This window comes from Octopus bimaculoides, chromosome 3 (genome assembly GCF_046866305.1).
Source record: "Octopus bimaculoides isolate indiv1 chromosome 3, ASM4686630v1, whole genome shotgun sequence".
NCBI classification, from domain to species: Eukaryota; Metazoa; Mollusca; class Cephalopoda; order Octopoda; family Octopodidae; genus Octopus; species Octopus bimaculoides.
Window position 1 is genome coordinate 166,484,217 of NC_142930.1, and position 27,500 is coordinate 166,511,716.

Genomic DNA, 27,500 nt, shown 5'->3' on the forward strand with positions numbered 1-27,500 from the left:
GTGTGATTGTATGTATGTATGTATGTATGTATGTATGTGTGCGTGTGTGTGTATGACAAAAGGGTGAGGTTATGTTTGTGGAAGCCGAGCCGGACATTAGTCATGTTTTGAATAAGAATCAAACTATTGTCCTGTGTTAAGACATTTTATCACGGAAACAACAATCACCACCACCACCATCACCACCGCCGCCGCCACCACCACCACCACCACCAAGCCTACCATCCTCTTCGTCATCAGCACCGTTATCATCATCATCATCATCTCCATCATCGCACCAACGTACAATTACCACCATTGCCGGAATCCCCACCCTCATACCGTCACCGCCACCACCACTGTCATAGCATAATCTCTACCACCGTCAGAGCAACACCACCACCACCATCATCATCATCATCATTTATAGCTAGATACCGCTTCACCATCGCCATTACCATAGACAACACCATCACCACCGCCGCTATTGCTACTACACCACCATCAAGGTAATTTACATCACCACCAGCACCACCACCCGTCGCCGCCACAACCATTCTCAGTTTCGAAATCATTATGTAACGACAAGATGGTCTCCAGATCTGGTTGAAATAGTAACCAAATCTCCCTCATTACAAACCACCATCTTAGAAAAATCTCGATGTGATTCTGCGTTTCCTGATACGAGGAAAAGACGGGATGGTCACAGCTGGAATACCCTAGAACAGGTTGGCTTGGAAAACTACGCAACTCATTTCTTTTTATCAGTTACTATTTCCATATAAGGAGAAAGGGAACAACTACACCACACTTAGCGGGTGTATATGTGTACCTGTGTGTAGAATATTGTAGCGTAATATATTGTCATTACATTAAGGCGGCGAGCTGGCAGAATCGTTAGCACGCTGGGTGAAAAGCTAAGCGACATTTCATCCGTCGCTACGTTCTGAGTTCAAATTCAGCCGAGGTCGACTTTGCTTTCATCCTTTCGGGATCGATAAATTAAGTACCAGTTATGCACTAGGGTCGATGTAATCGACTATCTCCCCCACCCGACCTAATTTCAGACCTGCTGCCTATAGTAGAAAGGATTGTATTATATTATATATGGAAATTGGTGAGAAAGGGAACAATAATGGTTGAACCAAAATATCGAAGAGTACGACTGTGTTTGAACTAAAAATATCGAAGAGTACGACTGAATTCCATCGATTATATAATTGTTATATAATTGTTCAAGCGAGTATAGAATTGTTAAACTCCAGATATATTTGGACAACGAAGTATCGAAACGTCCTGCTATATATTTGATTGTATGTACACGTGGCGAGGATGTACTTTCAAAGAGGTTTTCAGTAAAGCAAATGCAGATTTTTGTTTCACTGTTATTTTAAAGAAAGACCTTAGCTTGGAAAAGCCTTAGAATAGCACACACCGTTTAAAAGGCCTTTCTTTTACTGCAATTTCAGAAAGAAGTGGATTGCTTGTTTGTGTTTGTGGCAACGGAGGCAGCAAATTTTGGGTGCAATGTACATTAACGTTATTTTTAATAAAGATGTTGTGATATGTTTTGTTTTGTATTTTGCGAAGATTATTTCAGTTGATTGAAGTTTTCCCACTGATTACACTACATACGATAAATACTATTCTACCTGGCACACAGCATGTAGTACGCTCTATCGAGGCATTTCTTTCCAATTAACGTTCATACACACACACACACACACACACATTTATGCACAAACAGACATGTATATAAATATAGATATATGTATGTTTATTTACACGTGTGTGTGTGTATATATATAAATATATACGCACACACAGACATATGTGTAAATATATATGAACACATATACACGCACACACGCACGCATCAATCATTTCAGTGGTTTCTATTACCAGGTATCATTCTGTACCTTCAAGGTGAACCCCTAATTATATATTGTCCATGTCCATCCTTCAGAACTTCAAAACCAGTCGAAAAGGGTTGGTTATGAAGGGTTAGGGTTAGGGTTTTATTCTATTTCCCTTTTATCTCCACCCAATTTTATCAAATGTAATGATGGATGGGTATAACAGGCTGAAAGGTGAATGAGTGACCCCAGCTTCATTCATTTAGGCCCTCTGCACCGTACTGCCCTCAAAAAACATTATTTCTACTGAAATGCTTTTTCTTTAGCCACAAGTTTCACACTGTTTAACACGTTTCATGTAATTACATTTCTGTCTGTCTTTTGGGAGTGCCATCACCAACCAACCGTGAATATGTTTATACTGAATTACTCGTTCTGTTTCGCATCATCGTTACCACCATCGCCGACGCCACCATCAACAGCAGCAACACATTTATCATCACCATCAATGTCATCATCTCCACTAAAAATATTAATAAGTAAAATAGAATTATATATTCAGAGACCGAGTCCGGCGACGAACATTCGGCCATGATATCTTATATGCGCGCGCATTCACACTCGCAAACACGCGTTTCTTAACAACCAGAGTACGTAAACGAAAGAATTTCATAAACTGCCGATCCTTTTCTTTTCGCAATGTTGATAAACGCAACGAATATGTCTAAATTTCAATATACTGTTTTTGTGTGTGTGTGTATGAATGAATTGCAAAGGAACAAGAATCACGTAATCCCTTTCATTAGCTTACAATTGTTTCTGTTACAAGAAGCGATGCAGTCTGAGCTTAGTGCTTGTGTAAAATCCTGTAGCTTGCTCGGACTCCCCTCCCGCCATTTGACCAAATTAGGTCGAAACACTGCACGTGGAAATCTGCCAACACTCTGAACGAGTTCTGTCTCTTTTAACACACAAGCCTCTTTGAGAAGTTACGCAGTGTCAAGATATTACAGCCAGTTCCACATTTGTGTGAGTGTATACACACACACACACACACACAGACACACACACACACACACACGCACATATGGCTCTCTATAACTAGCGACAGAGCAGAGCAGTAAAATGTGTGCCTGATGCATCTCCGTTCTGAGTGATGTCGTTGTTCTTAAATATTGAGTGGTTTTGAAGTTTTGTTATTTCTCTGAAATCTGAAAATAGCGAGTTAAGTGAGAAACACAACATAAGACTAATGTTGTTGGCGGGGAGGTGTTGATATAAGATGGAATATATTTATTGTGGTTTTGTTTTAGCGAGTGAACCTCATAGGTGTCAGGTGGGAATTAATCAGGCTTGCAAGGTAAGCATAGATTCAAACACACACACACACACACACACACACACACACACGGTCCTCACATCACACGTTTGTTATTCACACACACGTATGCACACACGTTCGTTACAGATACGTACGACCAACTGAAACCCTTAGTGTTGAAGTGATGTGTTCTTTCGTTTCTCTTCTTTCTTCGCTCATGCTTGTATTTCCTTCGGGTTTGAAATAGTATTTTCAAGTGGTTTTGCAGTATAATATGGGTATCATATACATACAGGTTATATGTGCAATTATCAAATATACATACATATACGCACAAACATGTGTATACCTATATACATACATATATTTATACAAACACACACACACATGCTCACATGCACAAATGGGATCTATTTCAAAACGGGGGCACCAGTATTTTCTTAACGAAACACTAACGAAACACTTTGAAACTTGGGACACTGGTAGAATGTGTCATATAAAACATCTTTTACTCTTAGTCTTCTTAACAAAAAAACGTACATCGCAAGTTATTCCATGTTAAAGTTATCGTATTTCTGTAATTTCAACCAATCACTGACGTCTATTCAGCTGAATAGAGTTACTGCTGGGCGGTCATAAAAATGTTATTCCCTGTGACATATTTCATCCGGTTTAATCGTAATTTATACGCATATATTGTTTATATAATAAATTACGCTGTGCGTATCTATGTGTGTAACAATTTTAGAGTTCGGATTCTAGAGTTAGGGTTAGTTTTAGGGTTAGGGTTAGGGTTAGGGTTAACAGTCTAGTTAGGGTTAGGGTTAGGGGATTAATACGATATACACCGTTACAGCGCTAACTGTTTTCAACTGAATAGACGTCAGTGATTAGTAGAAATTATCGAAATAAGACAATTTTTTACATGAAATAAATTCGAATACAAAATTTTTTTTGTGTTCTATAACACAAAATAGATAAGTATACGAAGTTTGAAAGTCTTTCGGTACCAAAAACACTACATAAAACATAAATGAAAACTGGTGCCCCCGTTTTGAAATAGATCCCACAAATGCATACACCAAGACGAGTGGTAAGTCCTTACGTGAACACTCTGCCTGTTAGAAATAACAGCTAAATCTCTCTCAAATCACATCTTACTTCTTAAAAAAGCAAAAGAACATTAAGATAATGTATTCCTGGATATACTGTGCCTAAAATGACGGAATGCCTTTGATCTTGAGCTTACTCGATTAGGGAGGACCTCGGGATAAGTAACAATTTTATAAGTGAAGGCGATATTCCCTCGGCGTCAATTACGCAGTTCCGTAGAGTAACCACACACACACACACACACACAAACACACAAACACACACACATTCATAATGACTGCAGTTTCCTCATTTTTTGGTAAAAGTATTATTATTATTATTATTTTTATTATTATTTAAGATGGCGAGCTGACAGGATCTTTAGCATGCCGGGCGAAATGCTTAGCGGTGTTTCGTCTACCGCCACATTCTGAGTTCAAATTCCGCTGGGGTCGATTTGCCCTTCATCCTTTCGGTGTGGATAAATTAAGTACCAGTGATGCACTGGGGTCGATGTAATCGACTAGCCCTCTCCCCCAAATTTCAGGCCTTATGCTTAGAGTAGAAAAGATTATTATTATTATTCTTTAAGGCGGTGAGCTGGCAGAATCGTTAGCGCGTCGGGCAAAATGCTTGTGCGGCATTTCGTCTGTCCTTACGTTCTGCGTTCAAATTCCGCCGGGGTCGACTTTGCTTTTCATCCTTTCGGTGTCGATGAAATAAGTACCAGTTACGTACTGGGGTCGATCTAATCGACTTACCCCCTCCCTCCAAATTTCAGACCTTGTGCCTTCAGTAGAAAGGATTATTGTTATTGTTGTTTATCGTAAGGTTTACATTACTTACGAGTGCTCTGTGAGTTACCCAATCGTTTTCATTGTTATAAGTCTGTTTTTATTTCCCCTCTTGTTATATAATGTGTCATTAACTTGAGCAGATCATAAGGGTCTGAGCAAAAGTCATTGTCGTCTGCTCTGGAGGGTGAAATATTCAAAATGGCGGCGTCTCTTTTGCAAAATGGAGAAGAGACGATTGTGGGAGGGAGTCTTGAAGGTGAAATTGACTTTCGCACTTAGGCCCCAACAAACATGAAAAAAGGTTGTGGCAGCAGAACCAACATCAGCAGCAACAACAACAACATCACCACCAACAACAGAAAATAAAGAACAAGGGAAAACAGCAGCACCACCACCACCGCCATCACAAAAGTCAAACAAAACAACAACAAGAACAATGAACAAGAAAACCAAGAAAAAGACAGCACGTGCAAGTTCAACCACCCCCGCCACCACTACTAACGCCAACACAGTAGCTGAAAATGACGGAACTAACAAACCTTGCCATGACGGGTTCGTATCTGCAGTGAAGCAAACATAAGAAAATATAAATCTGTCGACAGACGATTTAGGAAACGCAAAATCCTTATTGAAAAGGGATGGCAGAAGACTAACCCTTAACATTCCTGAAGACATTGTGTGGGACACAATAAATGGCAAAAAGTCGGCAGGTCTAAGGAGGGAAAAAGAAATGAAAGCATACCAACACCAACACAAAAACTGGTAGGTATGATCAGGTGTGTGTGTGGGGGGGGGGGGGCGGGGCGGGGAGACATCATTGAAAAGACACAAATACCTCCCCGCAACAACAGCCGCACCAGTGCCGTCAACAACAACATCATCCCCATCATTACCGTTACAAGCACAAACCCGTCGTATGTATGTATGTATGTATGTATGTATGTATATGTTTGTGTTTTTACGTCCCTGTAACTTAGCGACAGGTACTAGGCTTACAAAGAATAACTGCTGGGGTCGATTTGCTCGACTAAAGGTGGTGCTCCAGCATGGTCGCAGTCAAATGACTAACAAGTAAAAGAAAAAAAGAATAAGAATACTCGATATTTATATTTGCTTGAAGCAATAAACGAAATGATATCTTAACGAAAGACAAGAGAAATTGTAAACTACATCAGAGAGAGCAGAACAAATCCAAAATATGAGGCCTCATAACATCCATAGAGATCAATCATACTTGTCCACGCATGCCACATATGACATAAACAGCACTAATAAGACATGTCAACGCTCAGAGCATGGGAGCGTTCAAGATAAAGTCAGCATGAAATACGGTAACGTCGCAGACAGACATACACACGAGTGTGTATGTGTATGGTGTGTGTGAAGACACATATATATTTACATTCGCATACACACACATGCATATGCCTCAAACATAAGCAAACAAATATATACATACATTTGTGCATATGTGTATCATGGATACGTGAAAGAATACATAACACACACACACACACAATCTTAATACGAAAACAGTAGCTTATGGAGTATCTTGAATACACATGCAATTATAAGTAATACCTCGTGATACGCTGTATTACGGTGGATGCGTGTTCAAGTCATGCGGGTGGCTGTCTGTCTTTTCTCACCCAAGGGTTTTTATAACCCAGCCTATCATGAACTATTATACATAGCTATAATCACTTCTTTTCACACACAAACACAATAATCGACCTTCTAAGTGTCTCACCAAATTACGTATGTCAGCCATACTATCGTAAAACTTGAGCAAGCACAATCACTGAGACGGACAACCTACACAACACATCCTGGCTGAAAAACAATGCAGATAATACCCGAAGCAACACAACAGACTCCTAATAACACTTTTACAAACTTCACTTTAGATACCATTTTCTACTCGCGTTCCTAACCAACAGAACCACATAGCGAATTTTACTCAGTGTATGTTATGTCCACCTCATCAACATCATCACAACACGCTGTCGTATTAACCACAGCCGTCACGCGAGCGAGTGATGGTTCATAGTATGTCCGACGTTATAGCATGTACCTTGCTTTCGCTTATTCTTATAGGTGTCTGTGTAGTCATGAGACAACATAGACAACAATCCCCATTGTTGACATATTCCATAAAATAGTTGCAGAAAATTCTAAAACATATTCTAGAAGGCAGCATAAAACAATACGACCTTAAGTACACAACCAAAATAAACAACCTGACAAGATGGAAACCGCAAACGTACAAACAGGACACGGAACAGGATTCAAGTGAACACTTAGTAATTTAAACAAGGAAGTAGAAACATGAATATAATTAATGAGGAGAACTTGGAGAGAATTGTAAATCACAGAAATCTCAAAAGAATGGTAAAAGTCTGTAATTAACAAGAACAAGAGGTAAAATTACATACAGTGTAATTAACAACATTAAAAAGTAATCAGCCTCTATCTACACAGAATAATCGGCAACATTAACAACAAGAACATGCAGTATAATTATATACAGAATGATTAGCGATATTAACATAAAACAAACTCATCTGTCTTCAAGTTCTGAGTTCGAATTCTGCTGAGGCCGACTTTGCTTTTTCTCATTTCGGGGTTGATTGAATAAGTGCCAGGTGAGCCCCGGGATTTTGGGTTTGATTTAATCGACTTAGCCCCGTCATCCGAAATTGCTAACCTTGCGCCAAAGTTTAAAACGAGTTGGCAGAATGGTTAGCACGCCGGGCGAAATGCTTTGCGGTATTTCGTCCGTCTTTACGTTCTGAGTTCAAATCTCGCTGAGGCCGACTTTGTTTTCATCCTTTCGATAAAGTACCAGTCAAGCCGTGGGGTCAATGTAATCGACTAACTCCCTCTTCCCCCAAATTGCTGGCCTTGTGTCAAAATTTTGGGGGTTGATAAAATTAGTATCAGAAAAGTACTGGGGTCGGTGTGATCGACTGACCCACTTTTTAGAAACTGTGACCCACTTCCTAGAAACTGCTGGGCTCGAGCAAAAATGTGCAAGCATTATTTTATAACTCTCGGCGTTGGTTAGGAGTTTTGACTTTATTCTCAGCAAAACACTTTATACAAGAAAATAGTAAATGTTTGATTAAACACCATACAAAATACTAGAGGGAGAGAGAGAGAGAGAGAGATAGATAGAGAGAGAGATAGAGAGAGAGAGTGTGTGTGTATAATGAGATGTTTAATGTCTATTATGGGACATTAATGCATGCTTCTGACCTCTCACTTTTTGTTTGAAGTTAAGACCTCCATAACCAGCCACCGCACGCATTGTCACACATTACCTCGTGTACTGATGACGTCACAGTGACGTCATCTCACCATAACGGAGTCTTGCATTAGAAATCTTGAAACTTAACCCCCGCACCCCAAACAAACTAAATGTAACAGCTATCACATGCACCGTCTACGTTCATTTTTGTTGTTTCTTTTAATCGGCAACTCCGAAGAAAGTGAAATGTAAGCATGGCGGTGTATTTAAGGAGCTCGTTTTGTAGCCACGTGGATTCCAGTTCACTCCCACCTAGAGAAGTACCTTATACCATAACCCCGGGCCAACCAGTGCTCAATAAAGGAATTTGGTTGATGGAAACTGTAGTAGCCACTACACACACACACACACACACACACACACACACACACACACACACACACACACACACACATTGTTGTATTTCGTGAGGGTCATTTGTCTTTTTTATTTTGACAAATGAACACACGCACTGTATATTCGTTCTTCACTGGTTTATTACTGTTCTTATTCTAACGAGGACGAAAAGTGTCGCTGAAGAGGTGACAGATGTGTGACGAAACATTTCTGGACAGTGGACATGAGTTAGAATAAGAACAGTAATAAACGAGTGAAGAACAAATATATAGTGTGTGTGTTTATTTGGCAAACAAAAAATGGAAGAAAAGAATGACCATCCCGAAAAACAACAATAACTGTTTCAACACACAGTTTCACATCAGGAATCTTGCAACACAAATTCATAAACGTATATATATATATATATATATATATATATATATATATATATATATATATATATATATATATATATAGAGAGAGAGAGAGAGAGAGAGAGAGAGAGTGAGAGTTTACTGTTCCTTTAAGGTAGGATAAAAAAATGTACTCCTTCCGGTGAGAGATAAATATCATTTGATGTACGCTGTATTCAAAATAAAAACTACTTATAGTTTCTTGCTATAGTGACACGTGGAAAGCAAATTTTTATAACATACCTTATCTCTGTGTCCTCATGGCAAGACACTATTAGTAGCTCTTATTTTATATACTGTGTATATAATATTATTATATTATTTTGCTGAAAGGACCGCTTGTGATTGGTGTGCCAAGTTCAAAATGAAAATTTTGACCTCAAAGACGCACCTCGTTCTGGCTGTCTAGTTGAGTTCGATGAAGAGCAATTAAACCAACTTTTGCACGAAAATTCTCGTCAAACGACAAGGGAACTGGCAGAGAAAATGGAATGCTCCCACACTGCTATAGAGAAGCATCTTCACTCGATGGGAAAGGTTCAGAAGTATGGAGCATGGGTTCCGCATGCTTTAAGGGACAAGAACAAAAATCAACGAGCCACAATCTCCGCTAGTTTACTTGCTCGTCACCGCTCAACTCATGGACACAAGCAACGATTTCTTTACCGAATCGTTACTGGCGACCAAAAATGGTGCCTGTACATCAATATGAAGCAGCGTAAGGAATGGCTTAGCCCCGGTAAACAAGCGACACGGTGCATGAAACAAAATCTTCATCCGCGTAAAACGATGTTGTACGTATGGTGGGACTGGGAAGGGATTATCCATTATGAATTGCTTGAACGGAACCAAACGGTCAACGCGGAACTCTATGTTGAATAGATGGAACGACTCAACACGGCTATTCAAGAGAAAAGACCTAATCAGCAGCATGGAGTTCTTCTGCTGCACGACAACGCCCGCCCTCATATCGCCAATATAACCAAGGAAGTCATTCAAACGCATGGCTGGGAAGTGCTGCCACACCTGCAATACTCTGCTGATTTGGCACCAGCATATTTCCACCTCTTTCGATCTCTTTCAAATACTATGCACGGAGTTTCATTAAATACTAATGCAGAATTGAGAGCTTGGTTGGATCAATTGTTCGAGTCGAAATCAGGTGATTTCTACCAACGAGGTATTGAAAATCTTGTTGAACGTCGAGAAGAAGTTGTAACAACAAGAGTGAATACATTATTGATTAATTAGTTGTTATTTTTTTTATTAAACCTTTTAAAAAATTTAAATTAAGAAAAAAAACGGCGGGAACTTAGTTGCCAACCCAAAATATCATAATACAAACCGTTACACTGGCAACCATTACCTTAACAATACCGTTACAAATAGAAATATAAATGTCTGTTTTATGCTAAATTGTATATTAAAAATAGTTTAAAATTAAACTCGATACTTTCAAGTAGAGAACATACATAAGGTTTTACATGGAAAAGGTTGATAGTAACTTCGAAATTTCGGCTTGCTCGCCCTCGTCAGATTCACACACACACACACACACATATATATAATCACGCGTGCACCCCCCACTCATAAATGTATGTATGTAGTATATACACTGACATCACCACGCGGTTCCATTATGCACAGCACAATGGCGAAAAGTAATGCAACTTAATTAATTCCACGAAACCAGGGTACGATACTGAAACAGTCAGTACACAAGTGTGTGTGAGTGTGTGTGTGTGTGTGTGTGTGTGTGTGTGTGTGTGTGTGTGTGTGTGAATGCCCTTTTGATGTACTCCACCGTCACCCTACCCAGCCCTTTAATTGTCATCATCTTCCACCATCTGTTTAATTACAAAACTGCAGCAGAAATCCCTCATCAAAATGCTCCTCACCCAACTTTCCCCTTCTTCTCTCTCCTCACCCACCTCATCATTACAGCCCCTTCCTCTATCACAACTCTCACCACCACCACCACCACCACTCCCAACACCATCAGCTGTACCAACCGTTCATAATCATCACCAACACCATCACCACCACCTTCTTCGCCAGCCTCACATCGTTACGACGACGTCCACCACCCGCCACCCACTGCCGCCGCCACGATGGAGTTGCTTAATTAGTTTAATTAATGTTCATTGTAAGGTAAAGAACTCGGGTCATTTCTGAATCATTCTTTGATTGTTTGGTAGCCAGGAGGGACGGGGTGAGTGTGGGTATGGCGAGGGAAGAGAGGGCGAGGAAGTACTTTTAATCTATGTGTGTGTGTATGTGTATGTGTGTGTGTGTGTGTGAGCGTGTACGTGTGTGTGTGAGCGAGCTTGTGTATGCGTGGTAGGTCTATTTAAGAGAATGCATGTGTACGTATATGTTTGCGAGTATGTGTAGGTGTGAATGTTATATATATATATACGTAAGTGGTGCGCGTGAGAATTCGCGCGTGCATGTGGTGTGTGCGTGTGTGTGTGTGTGTGTATGAGTATCTGTATAAATACTTGTATCTGTGTATATAAATACTTGTATCTGTGTATATAAAATGTGGCTTGGAATGCAACAACATCACGAACAATACCCAAATTTAACGTAACCTGTGTTCGTACACACACACACACACACACACACACACACACAGTACACAAGTTATTATACATACACCGTGTAGTTCGTCGTTTGCTTCCCAGCCACATGGTTCCGGGTTCAACCCCACTCTGTGGCACCCTGGGCAAGTGCTGCCACTATAGCCTCGGACAGACCAAAACCTTGGGAGTAGATTTGGTAGACGGAAACTGAAAGAAGCCCACCATATATATGTATATGTGTGTGTGTGTGTCTGCACCCCATCGCCTGGCAGCCGATCTAGGTTTGTTTACATCCCCGTAACTTAGCGGATCGACAGGACTAATTGTATTAGTACCAGGCTTAAAAAACAAGCACTGGGATCGATTCATTCCACTAAAACTTTTTCAAGGCAGTGTCCCAGCATGGCCGCAGTCTAATGATTGAAACAAATAACACGCACACACACACACACACATATATTTTTTTCTTTTTTATTCTTTTACTTGTTTCAGTCTTTTGACTGTGGCCATGCTGGAGCACCGCCTTTAATCGAACAAACCGACCCCAGGACTTATTAAACCCGAAAGCATGGCCTGTGCTATGTATGTATCAAAAGATAGTCGCTCGTCTGCTACTCATTGAAAACTGAAGGAAATTGGAAGACGATGATTACTTAATGCACTTTATATACTTCAAGCACAATTTTATAGACTTAACACACAACACTCTCCCTCTTCCTCTCTCACTCTTTGCCTTATCCTCTTTTTTTCGCTCCTTTTTCTTTCGCTCTTCGCCTTTCCCTTCAATTAACCGCGTGAAAGCGTTACATACGGGCTAAGTAACGGAGGAAAAAACTTAGTCAAAAAAACATTACACATTTCACTCATCACCACCTCTCCCGACCCATCTCTCTCCTCCCCTCCCCTTCAACTAATCACGTGGAAGTGTTACAGACGGGCTAAGTAACGGGGGAACAAGCAGAATTATTATTATTATTATTATTATTATTACTATCTAAGGCGGTGAGCTGGCAGAGTGGTTAGCACGCTGGACGAAATGCTTAGCGGTATTTCATCTGCTGCTACGTTCTGAGTACAAATTCCGCTGAGGTCGAATTTGCCTTACATTCTTTCGGGGTCAATAAATTAAATACCAGTGAAATACTGGGGTCGATGTAATCGACTAGTCCCCTTCCCCCAGAATTTCGAGCCTTGTGCCTTTAGTAGAAAGAATTATTATTATTATTGGTGGTGTCGTGTATCTGAAATTATTTCTGTTTCAATCAAAGGATCTTTGTGTCTTTTTCTTCCACCCCACTCCAGGGACAACCACTTTCCACCATCACTAACCCCCTACCCTCCCACCACCACAAGCAGCCTTTCCCTCCCGACTCCCGACCTGTCGCGTGTCCGGGGTTATCTTCAGCAAAGCTGATTATCCCATTTCTGAGAATTCGTTCAAGATGTTTTGCAGTAAAGAAGGCTGACGTAATGAATTCCTCACACAACTCCCCATGGAGAGAAAGGGAGAGAGGGAGATGAATGGGAAAGAATGAAAGAGAGAGAGAGAGAGAAAGAATGAGAGAGAGAGAAAGAGAGAGAAAGAGAGAGGGCTGGCGAGAGGTGGAAGGTGTAGAGATGAAAGAATGGAGGATAATGTTGGTGTTGGGCGTGTGTATGGGGGAAAGGGTAATAGGAAGTAGAAGTGTGGGGTGAAGGGGGGGATGCGGTTGGAGGAGAAGGAGGAGGTACTATAATTAGCATTTGGGGGATTAGAAAGGAATCTTAGCCGTCGATCGAAACTTTGATATTAAGTACACATATAAGTACATATTTGCGAGCGCGCGTACGCACACATAGAGGGGAAAATGGGAAAGCCGATTTCAGCGGGATTCGATCTTGAACACAGGAAGCAATAAGCGTGTATTAGAACTGATATGTCTTCCCCTTCTGATGGTCCTAGCGATACATTTGTCAACGCTTGTCACAACGAACGGATGTCTGAATACTTGTTCGTATCCATTTATGTTCATTTGCCTCTGATTTCAATTTTTTAAAATTCTTCCCGTTAGGAAGGGGTTGGTTTCTAATAAAGATACAAAGCTCTCTCGTTGAAATGTAGATAACAAAAGCAATGTCACAACTTGAGAAAAGTCTTGTATATTATTACTGTTCCACTTACAGAGTGTTTGTAATATATGCGTTGGTTGAGTTCTATTTCTGAAAACCCTAGCTTATCCAGATTGTCATTTAGGCATTTACTAACAAAACTAAATGCACCGATTATTTTTGGTATAAATGTGAATTTATAATCTGGATAATATAATGTATGTCATTATTCAGTTTATTTTAAGGATTTCTTGCCAACAGAGAAAGAACCGGTTTCTAACCTAAATCCAAGGTTATATGAGTATACCAGAAACAGCCGTTTCAACTCTATACAGACTGCTGAACCAACCTATAGAATTGCCAGGAATACGCTTTTGTCAGAGGAATCCGTCTTGCCAAATATACGCAGAGGTGTTTCTAGTTTAATTTGTCAAAGTCTATTTGATCCTCTCCGTTTTACTATACAGTTACCATTGGTTTCACGTCTATTTTGCTTTTGGCAATATCGGCAACTCATCTCGGACCTGCTGGCTGGAAGCTCATAATTTCTTTATTAATGGAGGTACGAATATAGTCTTTGTCAGCTGAGGTTGTAAAAAAAAAAAAAAACAAATTAAATCTTTTGAAGCGAAACCCTTTCTGGGCGAGATGGAACCGGTCAAGGGAAATAACCCCAGCCTGCCCAGATGGAGATTTCATTTCAAAGAATTTCGTTTCAAGGTTTTTTTTTCACAAACCTGGCCGATCAAGACTGTATTCCTACCGCCATTAGTTAGAGTTAATATGTTCCCGGCCAGCAGGTCCGATGAGCCGCTCATATTGATAAGACCATTATAGGCGTGAAACTAATGGTAACTTTCTGACTGGCCAAAATCAACGTCTACATCAAATATTACTGGTCAAAATATTTTTAGAGTCCGCTTGTCTCGGACTTATGAACACCTGACCGACACACACACACGCGCGCGTGCGTGCGTGCGTGCGTGCGTGCGTGCGTGCGTGCGTGTGTGTGTGTGTGTGTGTGTAAAATGGGATTCCATACAGTCACCGCACTTGGATATGTAACTAACTTCTTCAACACGAATCTTGAGAAATTAGGGTTTTCAAGACCAGAAAGGAGAAAGCTAATTAGATGACTATAAATACAAGCCAACAACAGAACTATCAAAAGTTGTAAAAGTTTTCAAAAGTTTAGCAGTTAAGTATATCTGCGCATGTCTCAACATTCAATAGTAGATATGAGTACACACAAATAAAACAAAACATGCACTGGTTCCAGTTGCTTGCACATATGCACACATAGATGCACAACTATGTGTGTATCTGTTGAAATTCCAACGAAGTAGCCTTTGATTAGGTTAGAAACCGGCTTTTTCGCCATTGGCAAAAAAGGTCTAGAAATGAAATTAAATAATAGCGTACACACACAAACATACCATCAGATGTATGTACATATGTATGTGTATACACACACAAATGTTTATATATATACACACACACAAAACTTGGTTCATAAGGAAAAAGTGTAAAGGAAAAAAACAAAAAAAAACAACTCGGAGTTTTAGTGTCGGTAAATAAATTAGAACTCTCTCGGGGAGTAAGTGTGGAAATCAAAGATAACTTTTAATGAAAAGGAAACAGCTTATGATCTTACCATATTGGCAGCGGGGACCATGGAAACCTGGGGGACAAGAACAGGCCGGCATATATCCACCATTACAGGCTCCACCGTTGAAACAGACTCCACGGCTGCATTGACCTGAAAATTAAACAAATAAGGTTAGTAAGGAGGTTTTCATTAGAAAAAAGTAATTTATTTTTTCTAATTTTGTAAATCTCAATTTGGTTGGTCAACGTAATTCAATTCTGGTCTTATAGGAAAGTCAGTGATTTCAGGAATATGCTTATTATAAAGAAAAATGGTCTCAGAGTGACCTGTGGCATGTATTTGAACATCATAGATAAATATAGATTATATCAAATACCGTACAACATACATTTTTGAATTATTAGAATTGTGTCCTCCTCTGGAGCAGGGGTCCCCAATCACTGGTCGCGTAACATTTGGTACCGGGTCGCAAAGAAAGAATAAATCTTAAAATGTTATCCCTGTTTTATTGACTGTCACAATCTACAGAGTGCTTCTTGATTAACTATATAATAATTAAATTACGTAATTACATGCCAATGGTTCTCAACAGGGATCCATATAAGATTTAGTTGAGGCATGGCTGTGTGGTAAGAAGCTTGCTTCCCAACCACATGGTTCCGGGTTCAGTCCCAATGCGTGGCACTTTGGGCAAGTGTCTTCTACTATAGCCTCGGGCTAACCAAAGTCTTGTGAGTGGATTTGGTAGAGGAAATTGAAAGAAGCCTGCCGTATATATATATATATATATATATATATATATATATATATATATATATATATATATATATATATATATATATATATATATATATATATATATATATATATATATATATATATATATATATATATATATATATTTATATATTTATATATATATTTATATATATATATATATATATATATATATATATATATTGTTTGTGTTTGTTTCCCCCAGTATCGCTTGACAACTGACGTTGGTGTGTTTACGTCTCCGTAACTTAGCGGTTCGGCCAAAGACACCAATAGAATAAGTCCTGGGGTCGATTTGTTCGACTAAAGGCGGTGCTCCAGCATGACCGTAGTCAAATAAGTAATAAGTTGGTTTTAATGCTACAATACGCAAAATATTTTAGCAAATACGAACTATATATATATATATATATATATATAGTTCTGACCAGCTTAGCCTTCACCGGACAGCCCCTGTCACTGTCACCCGTCTTTTGTTAAAGTATGGATATAATAAATATGTTCTCTATTAAAATTATTGAGTAATCCTCTAGTTTTATGCAAAATTGGTTTTATTATAACTTTATAAAATTGTTTTAGTTATATATATATACTGATAAGTCAGTCGAAATACCGCCCAGAGAACGTATACCATTTCGTAACGATGAAGAAAGTAGAATAATGCTGAAAAAAAAAAAGCGATTCCAAAACTCTAATGCAAAATTTATTTATAACCAAACGATGTCTATTAATAAAATGTTATTAATGATGAATTCAAATAGGGGACGTTTTAATCTTATTAGGTGGAGACTGAGGGTACCTATTATGTGTACCCTACAATGGTGGTACGTTAGCGGCACACTGGGGCTCCCACACAGGCGCGATTCTAAATTGAACTATTTTACTCTACTGTCTTAGGATCTTCAGCCTCACGGTGGAGATGACAAAGGACCGGGATAACTGACAATATGAGAGAAGAACCGCTCAGCTCGCTAAAACTGAATACTGATAACTCTGTATGTACGTGCGTGTGTATGTGTGTGTGTGTGTGTATGTGTGTGTGTGTATATATATATATATATATATATATATATATATATATATATATATATGTATATATATAAATTGTTTGTAGTAAACATAAATCTGGAGAAGCACACTCAAAGATGTAGAGCAGTGTGTATTTTAAAGATGGGGAAGACTAGTTTATGGAATTACCCTGAGTTTCCCGTCCACAAAGGTTTTAGCTTTAATGCGTATCGTCAGACCCCAAAACCTGTTGGCCTAAAACCTCTTCAAAATATTTCCAAGGGGTTTTAGGCCAACAGGTTTTGAGGTCTGATAAATCATAAAGTTAAACCCTTTATGGGTAATCCCATAAACTGGCCTTCCCAATCTTTAAAATATATATACGTGTGTGTGTGTGTATGTATGTGTGTGTGTATTTAAATATGTGCAATTGCTCCCTCCGCCCAATACCATTTCTTCTCAAAGCATCCCCACCATCCTTCGGCTCTTGGTTGTACTCTTCTTCCTATCCAGAACCATTTCACTTGCTATACACCATCCATTAACACTGTTCTCTCTACCCGCACCCTCATTGACCAAACTGAGCCACTACATTATCTCCTCTTCCCGCTACCACACATCTCTTACACCTTTTATGCACCATCCCCATCACTCTGTCTTCCCCCACTCCTCCAATCTATCCAACCGCATGTCATATCACCCCTCTCTCTCTCTCTCTCTCTCTCTCTCACCTTTCTCTTGTCTATTGTATCATTATTGTGGAGGTGTGTGGTTTAGTGGTTAGGGTGTTGGACTCATGATCATAAGATTGTGGTTTCGATTCCTGGATCGGACAACGTTGTGCCCTTGAGTAAAACACTTCATTTCACGTTGCTCCAGTCCCCTCAGCTGACAAAAATGAGTCACCCTGCGACGGACCGGCGTCCCGTCCAGTGGGTGAATATATACGCCACGGAAACCAGCTTTATGAGTCTATGTCACTTGGGAAGGATCTTAAAAGAATAAAAAGCTACTGCACCACGATTCATATTCTGCATCTCCGCACCATCAATCATCCCCGATTCTTCTCTTCCTTCATCTCTACTCAACAATTACAGTGTTCGTCAATCTCTTCTTCCGTTACCCTTTCCTCGTCTGTCCCATTCACTTCTACACACTTCGTACCTTAAGAGTCTCCCCTAATTACTACTACTACTTTTACCTCTTCCCTGCTCCATTCCAATGTCCCTCACTCCCTGTTTTAAAATGTGAGTAATCATATAGCCCCTCTGCATCTACAAACCTGTTCTGCTCTAGCCCCTACTCACAAACTTTTATCGTTCACCTCTTAGTGTAAAGCTCCCCACCCCTTTAGGGTTCGCAGTCTTGCAAGTTGCATGGAAACCTCGCTATCGCTTGTAACATTAAAAGAAACTATTCAATCCATTCTGCAAAGTGGTTGGCATTAAGAAGGGCATCCAGCCATAGAAACCATGCCAAAGCAGACTGGAGTGCGATGCAGTCCTTGGACACATCGGATCCTGTTAAACCGACTAGCACATGGTAGCGTGGAACAAGGACGTTAAATGATAATGATGATTCCTCATAAATGCTGCAGTCGCTCTAGAAAGAGGGGCTGGATTCCAACAGACTGGTTTGTCGTTAACATATTTCAAGTTCTGGCTAACGTTCATTATGTAAGCAGCTGAAGGGATCCGAAAAGGGAATTCACACCGATGAGAGATAGAAATTCCCTAAAAGTTCGCTGCCATTATTCGGCAATAAGTTAAAGTTACAGTGTAGACACATCGAGCAACTGGAAGCTAACACTGTTGTACCAGTCGGCTGTAATATTATCTGCTAAAGTTTATCTTGGAGGTGAATGGGGGTGTAAAACTATAAAACTGTTTGCAGCTATGTGATTAGTAGAAGCAGTTCTGGGAATTTCATATCAACGTAAAGATGAGAAGTGTCTTTGAGGTAGGGAGTCCGACAAATAAGTCTAGACTGACGTTAACAGCTTAAAGCACAGTTACGGCCTTGACGAGAGCGAAATCGTCAAATGACAATGGAAGTAAGAAGTTTAAGACTAGAAATTTCAAATGCTTTAAAAAAACAGTTTTATATGTTGGCATTAGTCAGACTAATATTTCAAGGCAATTGAGTATCAAATACTAATTCTTTAGGGAAGTAGAAAATTAAGTGCTTAATGGAGACTAGTTACACTTAGGCAACATAATGTTAACTCTGTTACAAGAAACTTCTAAATAAAGCAAATGGGAATAAATACTCGATTTTTTCTTTCATTTTTAATTTTTTTGTTTCAAACAAAATTTCCCAAGCAGGATATTAGTTTAAACATCTGGCTAATAGGAAAGTTACTGAACTTTTTGAACCAAATGTTTTCGTGTTTAACAACAAAATGGTAGAATTTAGTGATCTGATATTTTAAATTGTGATTAAAAAACAAAACTGTCGAGGAGAGATTTTAATTAGATTTAAAGAATAGAAATATTTAACAAGTGGAGCTGATATTAGCCACAACTTCAAAAATATTTGAATAGTGCCGTTGTACCAGGAGACAAAACTAAGCGAGGCGGAAACACTTGGACTTTTGATGAGGATTATAAATTTCTCAAAGGAGATATTTTTGAGTAGGGGAGAAAAAAAGGAAAGATAGATAGATAGATAGATAGATAGATAGATAGAGAGAGAGAGAGAGAGAGAAAGAGAGAGAGAGAGAGAGAGAGAGAGAGAGAGAGAGAGAGAGAGAGAGAGAGAGATGATTGGAGAGAAGGAAGAAAAGAAAACTTTTGAAAATGATAGATTTTCTAATGATGTTGCGATATCAAATACGGTTTCTGTTGCGTATTCAGCCAAGGCCAGACTTTGAAGTGATGGACAAAATGTCGACCAAGATAAGAGTTCCTCCATTACGTCATTGTTGTACGTGAAGACACTGCGTCTTATTTTCATGCAATTCTGGATAGTAGACATGCACACACAAAAAGTCATCAGACGCAGTGGATCTGAACCCGGAACTATGTGGTTGGGAAGCGAGCTTCTTATCACACACACACACACACACACACACACACACACACACACACACACAGAGACAGACAGACAGACACACACACACACACACACATAATGAAATTAATAAAGACCAGGAGAACGGACTTATGCACATCCATGTTTTATTATACAGTTAATCACATCGTTCTTCGTCAAGACCTACGTGTGTTTCCGCTGCAGGCCGATATCGGTGCACCGATATTTAACTACGTTAACATCGGTGCAACTTCATCAGGGTCTATTGACATCCGATAAGAGCGAACACGGTATTCGCTAGGATTACATATCCCTCGAAATCATTTTGGAAAATTATATACACACACACACACACATATATATATATCCATACATTCACACACGGTAAGCGTGTAGGCATTAGATAATACAGGTGTTTACCTATGTCGCTTAATGCTAAGACTAGGGATCACTGACTCTCAGTTGTCGGATGCTGTTGACTGCTGACTGGTTTTACTTTGTTTCCATTGGTATCAAACGGAAATAAGCCTCTTTACTAAGTGGGCTCCGTAGGGTTGTCGGTTTAGTTGCTGACGGCCAAACGATGCATCAAATCGTACCGGGTTGCATGTCACCAGAAACGCTAAGAGCACTAAGAAAAGGAAAACTCAGATGAAACACACGTGGCTTTGTTTGCATCCGATGATGTAGACGAACTCTTTTGGACAAATGTTTACGCCTTTTAGAGGGAGAGGAATTGGCCCTGTGCAAGGCCTATTCTCAATTTAAAAGGCCTCGGGTACAGGGTGTCATTTGATTTTTAACACCTCTATAATGTGTTGCATACTACGGCTGGCCATAATGGGAAAAGCAAAATACCCAACGAAAAATTCCATGGAGTATGAACGTATGCATCAATCTGGGTGGTAAGTCCGGTTAACACCGGTTGCAAGAGGCGCCCATCGTTGTCACATCTGAGCACAAGAGTGTAAGTTTCCTGCAGGAATGAAAATCCACAACGTGAGGCTCACGTTTTAAGGAACAATGAAGCTGCTCGAAAGCCACTCGCATCCATCATACATACATACATACATACATACATACATATACATCTGTGTGTGTGTGTTTGCGCGCGCGCGTGTAATAACTGGCCCTCCGTCGGTTACGACGAGCGTTCCAGTTGATCCGATCAACAGAACAGCCTGCTCGTGCAATTAACGTGCAAGTGGCTGAGCACTCCACAGACACGTGTACCCTTAACGTAGTTCTCAGGTAGAATCAGTGTGTAAAAGAATGTGACAAGGCTGACCCCTTTGAATTACGGGTACCACTCATGTTTCTGTCAGCTGAGTGGACTGGAGCAATGGGAAATAAAGTGTCTTGCTCAAGGACACAACGCGTCGCCGGAAATTGAACTCGCGACGTTACGACAGTGAACTGAATACTCAAACCACGAAGCCACGGGACTTCATTATATAACTAAAATAAACACCCAGAGAGAGAGAGAGAGAGAGGGGGGGAGGGAGGGAGAGAGAGAGGGAGAGAGTGAGGGAGATAGTGAGTGAGGGAGAGGGAGGGTGTGAGAGGGAGGGTGAGAGAGAGGGAGAGAGAAAGGGGAGAGAGAGAAAGAGAGGGGGAGAGAGAGAGAGGGAGAGGAACAGTGAGGGAGAGAGAGAGGGAGAGGAACAGTGAGGGAGTGAGAGAGGGTGAGGAAGAGAGAGAAAGGGCAAAGGAGAAAGAGAGGGAGAGAGTGAGAGACAGAAAGGGATAGATAGGTAGATAGATAGATAGAGTGAGAGAGAGATAGAGAGAGTGAGAGAGATAGATAGATAGATAGAGAGAGAGTTATCGAGAATTACAAGTTGAGGGTTGAACATTGGTGAATAACGGAATGAGAGAATGTTAATCCGATTGGAGAACTAGGAGAGAGATTGCAATGTTCTTGGGCCTTTCAAGATGAAAGCCGTGTATTCCGAGTGTAGACGTTTGACAGTGATGAGAGATGTTACACCCAACCTTAAGATACAAACCTCGACGATCAAACACTAAACCATTGTCGACCTCATTACGCAGATAAGACATAATTTCTCTATCTACCCCGTCCCCACCTCTCTCTTCCATATATGACACACACACACACACACACACACACACACACACACACACACACACACACACACACACACACACACACACACACAGATAATATAAAAAACACGGCTGCGGTTTAATTATATATTTTATCAAGTTTTTTTTTTGGTTTCGTATTTTACGAGTTGCTGGCAGTTTTTTTTTTTTTTTAGAATACATAACAAATGAAAGAAACGGAAAATGGAGTATGCGAGAAACTTTATAACTCATAACGATCGTTTCGACCCATTCTGCATCGATCCTTCGCCGGTAAGATACTGTACAACTGCTTGTGGTGTATCCCTCGGTGCAGAAGTGTCTTGTTAGGTGATGTTATAAAAAGTATCTCGTTAAATAAACCCTGCTTCGCCCGGTTTTAATACACCACATTGTTAGCGATCTTAGGTTTAAGCCGGTGAGCAGGAATGGCCATACCTGTCCATCCACGTGGGATCTACGTAGGATGGGCCGAAACAATCGTTGTGAGCAATAAAGTTTCTCGTACATTCCATTTCCCGCCTCTAAATCTTAATCATTTTATGAAAATACGAAAACCATCTAAAAAATCCTTTCAACTATATATTTATATATATATATATATATATATATATATATATATATATATATACACAAGAATAAGGGCAGGGAATCGTCAATTAATAATAGAATTAATAATTGACAATTTTGCCAAGTAGTTCAGTATGAAAAAACCTTTATCGGTAAAACCATTTATCATCATAAATATACAGGGATTAGCATTGAGTTGCTTCTCCAACATACTGAAAATTTAGAAATAGCAGTCAAAGAACTACTGATTCTAAACTACAAATTTTTCTCTAAATGGATGGCGATATTTATGGCACACATAGAACAAAAAACCGGAGGGGAAAGCATAAACAAAACAAGTCTTTAGTTAATCGGATACGATCGTTTCATGGTTAAGAGAATGAAAAATCCCTATTCCAATCCTCAGTCCGATATTCTGATAAATTTGAAAGTGTCTCGAAAAAAATTCACGGTAATTTTTGGCCATGCGACACCATATATATATATAAGTTATGAGCGAAAATGGTGTCGATTAGACCCAGAGGTTTCAGGTAACGCTGAGTAAGTGCTGTGGATAGACCATAGTTAAGCTCCAGTTTCGGTGATTATGCGAATAAGGGGTCCAACGTAGGTCATATATCAGCGTGTGAATATAAGGATATCGTAATGAGATAAAGAACCAAGGCTGTGTATAATAAATGTTTTATATTATACACAGCCTTGGTTCTTTATCTCATTACGATATCCTTATATATACATACACGCTTCTGTTTTGAGGACGTACGAAGTGCCTCGGGGACTCTACTCCAATGATCTTTCCAGGAATAGTGGGTGAAAATCTATGGATGTGTACGCGATGGTCTCCTCGTGGCCCAAGCCTCAGATATGAGAATTAAGAAAACTGTCAATTTTTTCCGGAAGAGCTAGATTTTTGAACTACTGGGAGGGAACGTTTGATTGTCATTTAGTTCCTCACCAGCATATTCCAATGTCTGGCCCTCAGTCGTGTTATCTTCTCACTCTGTAATTTATGCCGCTACTACAGAGGTACTCCATCTTACTCAATGAACAATGCTGTCAATCGCAATCGAGAAGGACCTGGTGGTAAACGCTACTCTTTCTCCAACTGCTTCATGTGCCTCTCAACCCAGCGGAATATCGAAGGGTGGAACGGCTGCACTAGCACTAGACTGACACCCATTTTCAGTTGAATAAACGGGAGCAAAGTGAAGTACCTTGCTCAAGGATACAACGCACCACTCTGTCTATGAATCGACCCCCACGACTTTACGACCAAGAGACCCCACTCCAGGCCCTATATTAATCACTTCCTACTATTCTTCCTTTCCCGAAGTCATCTGTAATTCCTTGCCTACATATGTTTTTACGACAGTCCTACCCTTACAAAGGATCTAATATCAGCTGACCGCTGCCATTGGAAATGAAGGCTGCTATGAGCATGACTCCTTCCTATTGGTTGAGACTTTAAAAGACGCAGATACCTTTACGATCTATGGAATCCCATCGTGAACGCTATGGTTTCTTTGTGATTGTTTCTTGAACCAAATATTAGCATCAAAGAAACAACCGAGAGAAATGGGAAGTACCTAGCGTTTGCTATCGAAACTTTCTATTTCCCGATCAGGAATCTCTATTATGGCTGTTTATTAACACCTAAACAAATCAATACATATCAAGGGAGCCGAGGTGTCCCTCTTTCTACCGTCCCAGATCAACCATCTGGGAAATGTCATAACCAGTGTAGGGCAGACTCTAACAACTGACTGAAATAACAATTAGTCGTATTAGAATAGAATAGAATGATAAAAGTAACAAATTTGACCCGAAGAGGAACCACACAACAATTCAAGATGACATGTACTATAAGTGGCCTAAATATTGTTGAATGATCTTAGTTCTGTATCTTAAAAGGAACGGAACAGCGAAAATATCCGTGTGCGCGCATGCACACACGTGTATTAAAACACGTGTGTGCGTATATATATATATATATATATATATATATATATATATATATATATATATATATATATTATATATATATATATATATTTATTTATTTATGAATGCACGTATGTATGTAAGCACACCCATATGTAGAATAAACTCACACAGTATCCGGTATCTTTTAATTTACACCTCGCCATAAATGTAAATGCAGTATCGAGTTGAACACTATTATTATTATTATTATCATTATCTCTTCCTGGCTGTCACGGTTCGGTTGGTGTAGATTATTATTATTACTCATTTGCATTGACCTGAAACGTATCAGCTTGCAAATGTTTTGTTTAAAAGATAAAACTGCTGTCATTTTTTTTTTTATCATTTACCAAACTACGATCCTCTCCTATTATTTCCGGCCGCGTTCGTACGTTAAATAACTCCACTTCGAATGTCAGAAATAGCTGCCATAGCGAGAAGAACGCAACAACACGGTACAGAAGATATGTTGATATCGTTTCTGTAAGGTATCATGGTTCCAACTAGAAAATTACAGGTTACACAAGATTGTTTCTTTGATCTTTACTCCAGAAATGTTTGGGTGAAACCAAATTAATATATCTCCACACACCAAAGAGCGTATTTACAGTTGACAATATAAATCTAAGTAGATTTGCTATGGTGGATCTGAGTGAGGCTTGTTTTAGAGTGAATATCAAGTGTTTGTTACTCACAAGGCATTTGAAATCCGAGAAGTATTACAGCAGATAAGAGGTTTTGATAAAAAACAACAACAACACATTTTTGTCTTTCGTTGATATCATTTATAAAATGCTTTCACCGCATTGTTGCTTGAAACAGTAACAAAACTAGAAGCACGCGCGCACACACGTACATTAATGTTTGTTTTTTATGTCAAGTTCTACTAAAAACAATTAAACGGAAGAATTACTTAATGTTTTAGTTGAGTTTATGTTTATTAAACCTTAATATAAGGAATGTTGAAAGTGACTTCGAAGTTTCGGCTTGCTCGCTTTTGTCAAAATACGTCATACTTGGATCCTTTTCGGCTTTGCATAATCTATGGCAAGTTATATTTTACAGGTAGGTGGAGCTACGTGGAATGATAATTAGGGGTGGTGTAGACAGACCGGGGAAATAATTGTCGGAAGTGGGGGGACAGAGGTGTGGTAGGTGTAAATTTTTTTAAACGTGGTGTTTTAAGAAAGTTAGGATTGAGTTGGGGTTTCCTAGTCTGTTTCTAGAGAGCTTGAGTGTGTGTGTGTGTGTGTGTGTAGTTTTACAATGACGGCCAGAAAAATTCAGTTTGTGACAGTTTCTTTCGAGCTACCCTTCTGAAGACCAAATGTGAAACCAGTCAAGTGCATATTTATACATTTTGAAATGTAACTAAATACTAATTTATTCTCTGTGTATTTTTAACTTCATTTCTTCTGTACTATCACTTGTTTGGATTAATAACTATATATATATATATATATATATATATGTGTGTGTGTGTGTGTGTGTGTGTGTGTATGCATTCATACATACATACATACATACATACATACATACATACATACATACACACACACACACACACATATATATATATATATATATATATATATAAAAGCTGTCATAAAAATACCTGGAGTTCTTCACTAATCTCAACAATATTGTTAGTCTGGTGTACCAACGGGGAGCTTATAAGGTATTTTGCCTAGATTGATAATCCTTCACTATTAGCTCTGTCTGTCTGTCTGTCTGTCTGTCTCTCTCTCTCTCTCTCTCTCTCTCTCTCTCTATATATATATATATATATATATATATATATATATATATATATATATATATATATATAAACATTTGACATGGGCGATTCTTTCTTCTCTTGGGATTCACAGTCCAACGGCTGGGTGGAATTGCGCGAAAAATTACGCAGATGTGTAGAATGACCCGGTGGTGATGCTGGGCTTTGTAATATTTTCATACCTCCCATGGTTACCGAGATAATCTACTATAATAATACTCTTGTGTTTATGAATGAGAAAGGAAGAGGTGGTGTCATACTTGGTAGTGGGATGATGAAAATTGTCCGCGAAAAAATTAATCAAACAGCCTTTCAAATCTGTGTGAATATATGAGTGTGTAAAAGAGGGGATATGTGAATGTGTGTGCGTGTGTGTGTGTGTATGTGTGCGTGTGCGCGCTCAATGGAAGTGGGATGGTTCATCTTTGTTCGCTTAGTATTTGGGTTTATTTTTTGATTTGGTTGAATCTCGGTTGGATAATGCTGACGCTAGGTTTCTTGCATTTTCGAAAAAGACGAAGTGGTCACAGTTGGAACGGCTTTCATGTTAGGTACCCGAGTATCCTTAAAGTAATTCCCGACACGATACGGTGTATAACAAGCATGTACCTTGGAAATTACAGACACAATCCATCCGACAGGCTTCTGTACAGTTTCCGTCTGACCAATTTCACTCAAAACAAATGGGCTGACCAAAAGTTATAAAAGACAACGTTTGCTCAAGAATGTAGGTGTTTTATTTTCAATGACCGCAGAGGGGTCGACCCCACTTTCGTCATTTCCATTGGGCTGGTCCACCTGTTTCTATACAATTAATCTCAGAAAAGAAGTCTTACAAAAGCACCGTTTGACCCAATTAAATTTCTACCAAACCATTT

At 39.4% G+C, this 27,500-nt stretch overlaps 1 protein-coding gene across 4 annotated transcripts in view; it reads right to left on the minus strand.

Moving 5' to 3' along the window:
• Nucleotides 1–27,500, minus strand: part of LOC106867633 (uncharacterized) — a 274,630-nt gene that overhangs the window by 128,791 nt on the left and 118,339 nt on the right. For all 4 annotated transcript variants that reach the window (XM_089349994.1, XM_089349993.1, XM_089349991.1 and 1 more), the window contains exon 4: nucleotides 15,414–15,518. In XM_089349994.1, coding sequence (XP_089206120.1) covers nucleotides 15,414–15,518 — 105 coding nt within the window. The remainder of the gene's footprint in view (nucleotides 1–15,413; nucleotides 15,519–27,500) is intronic.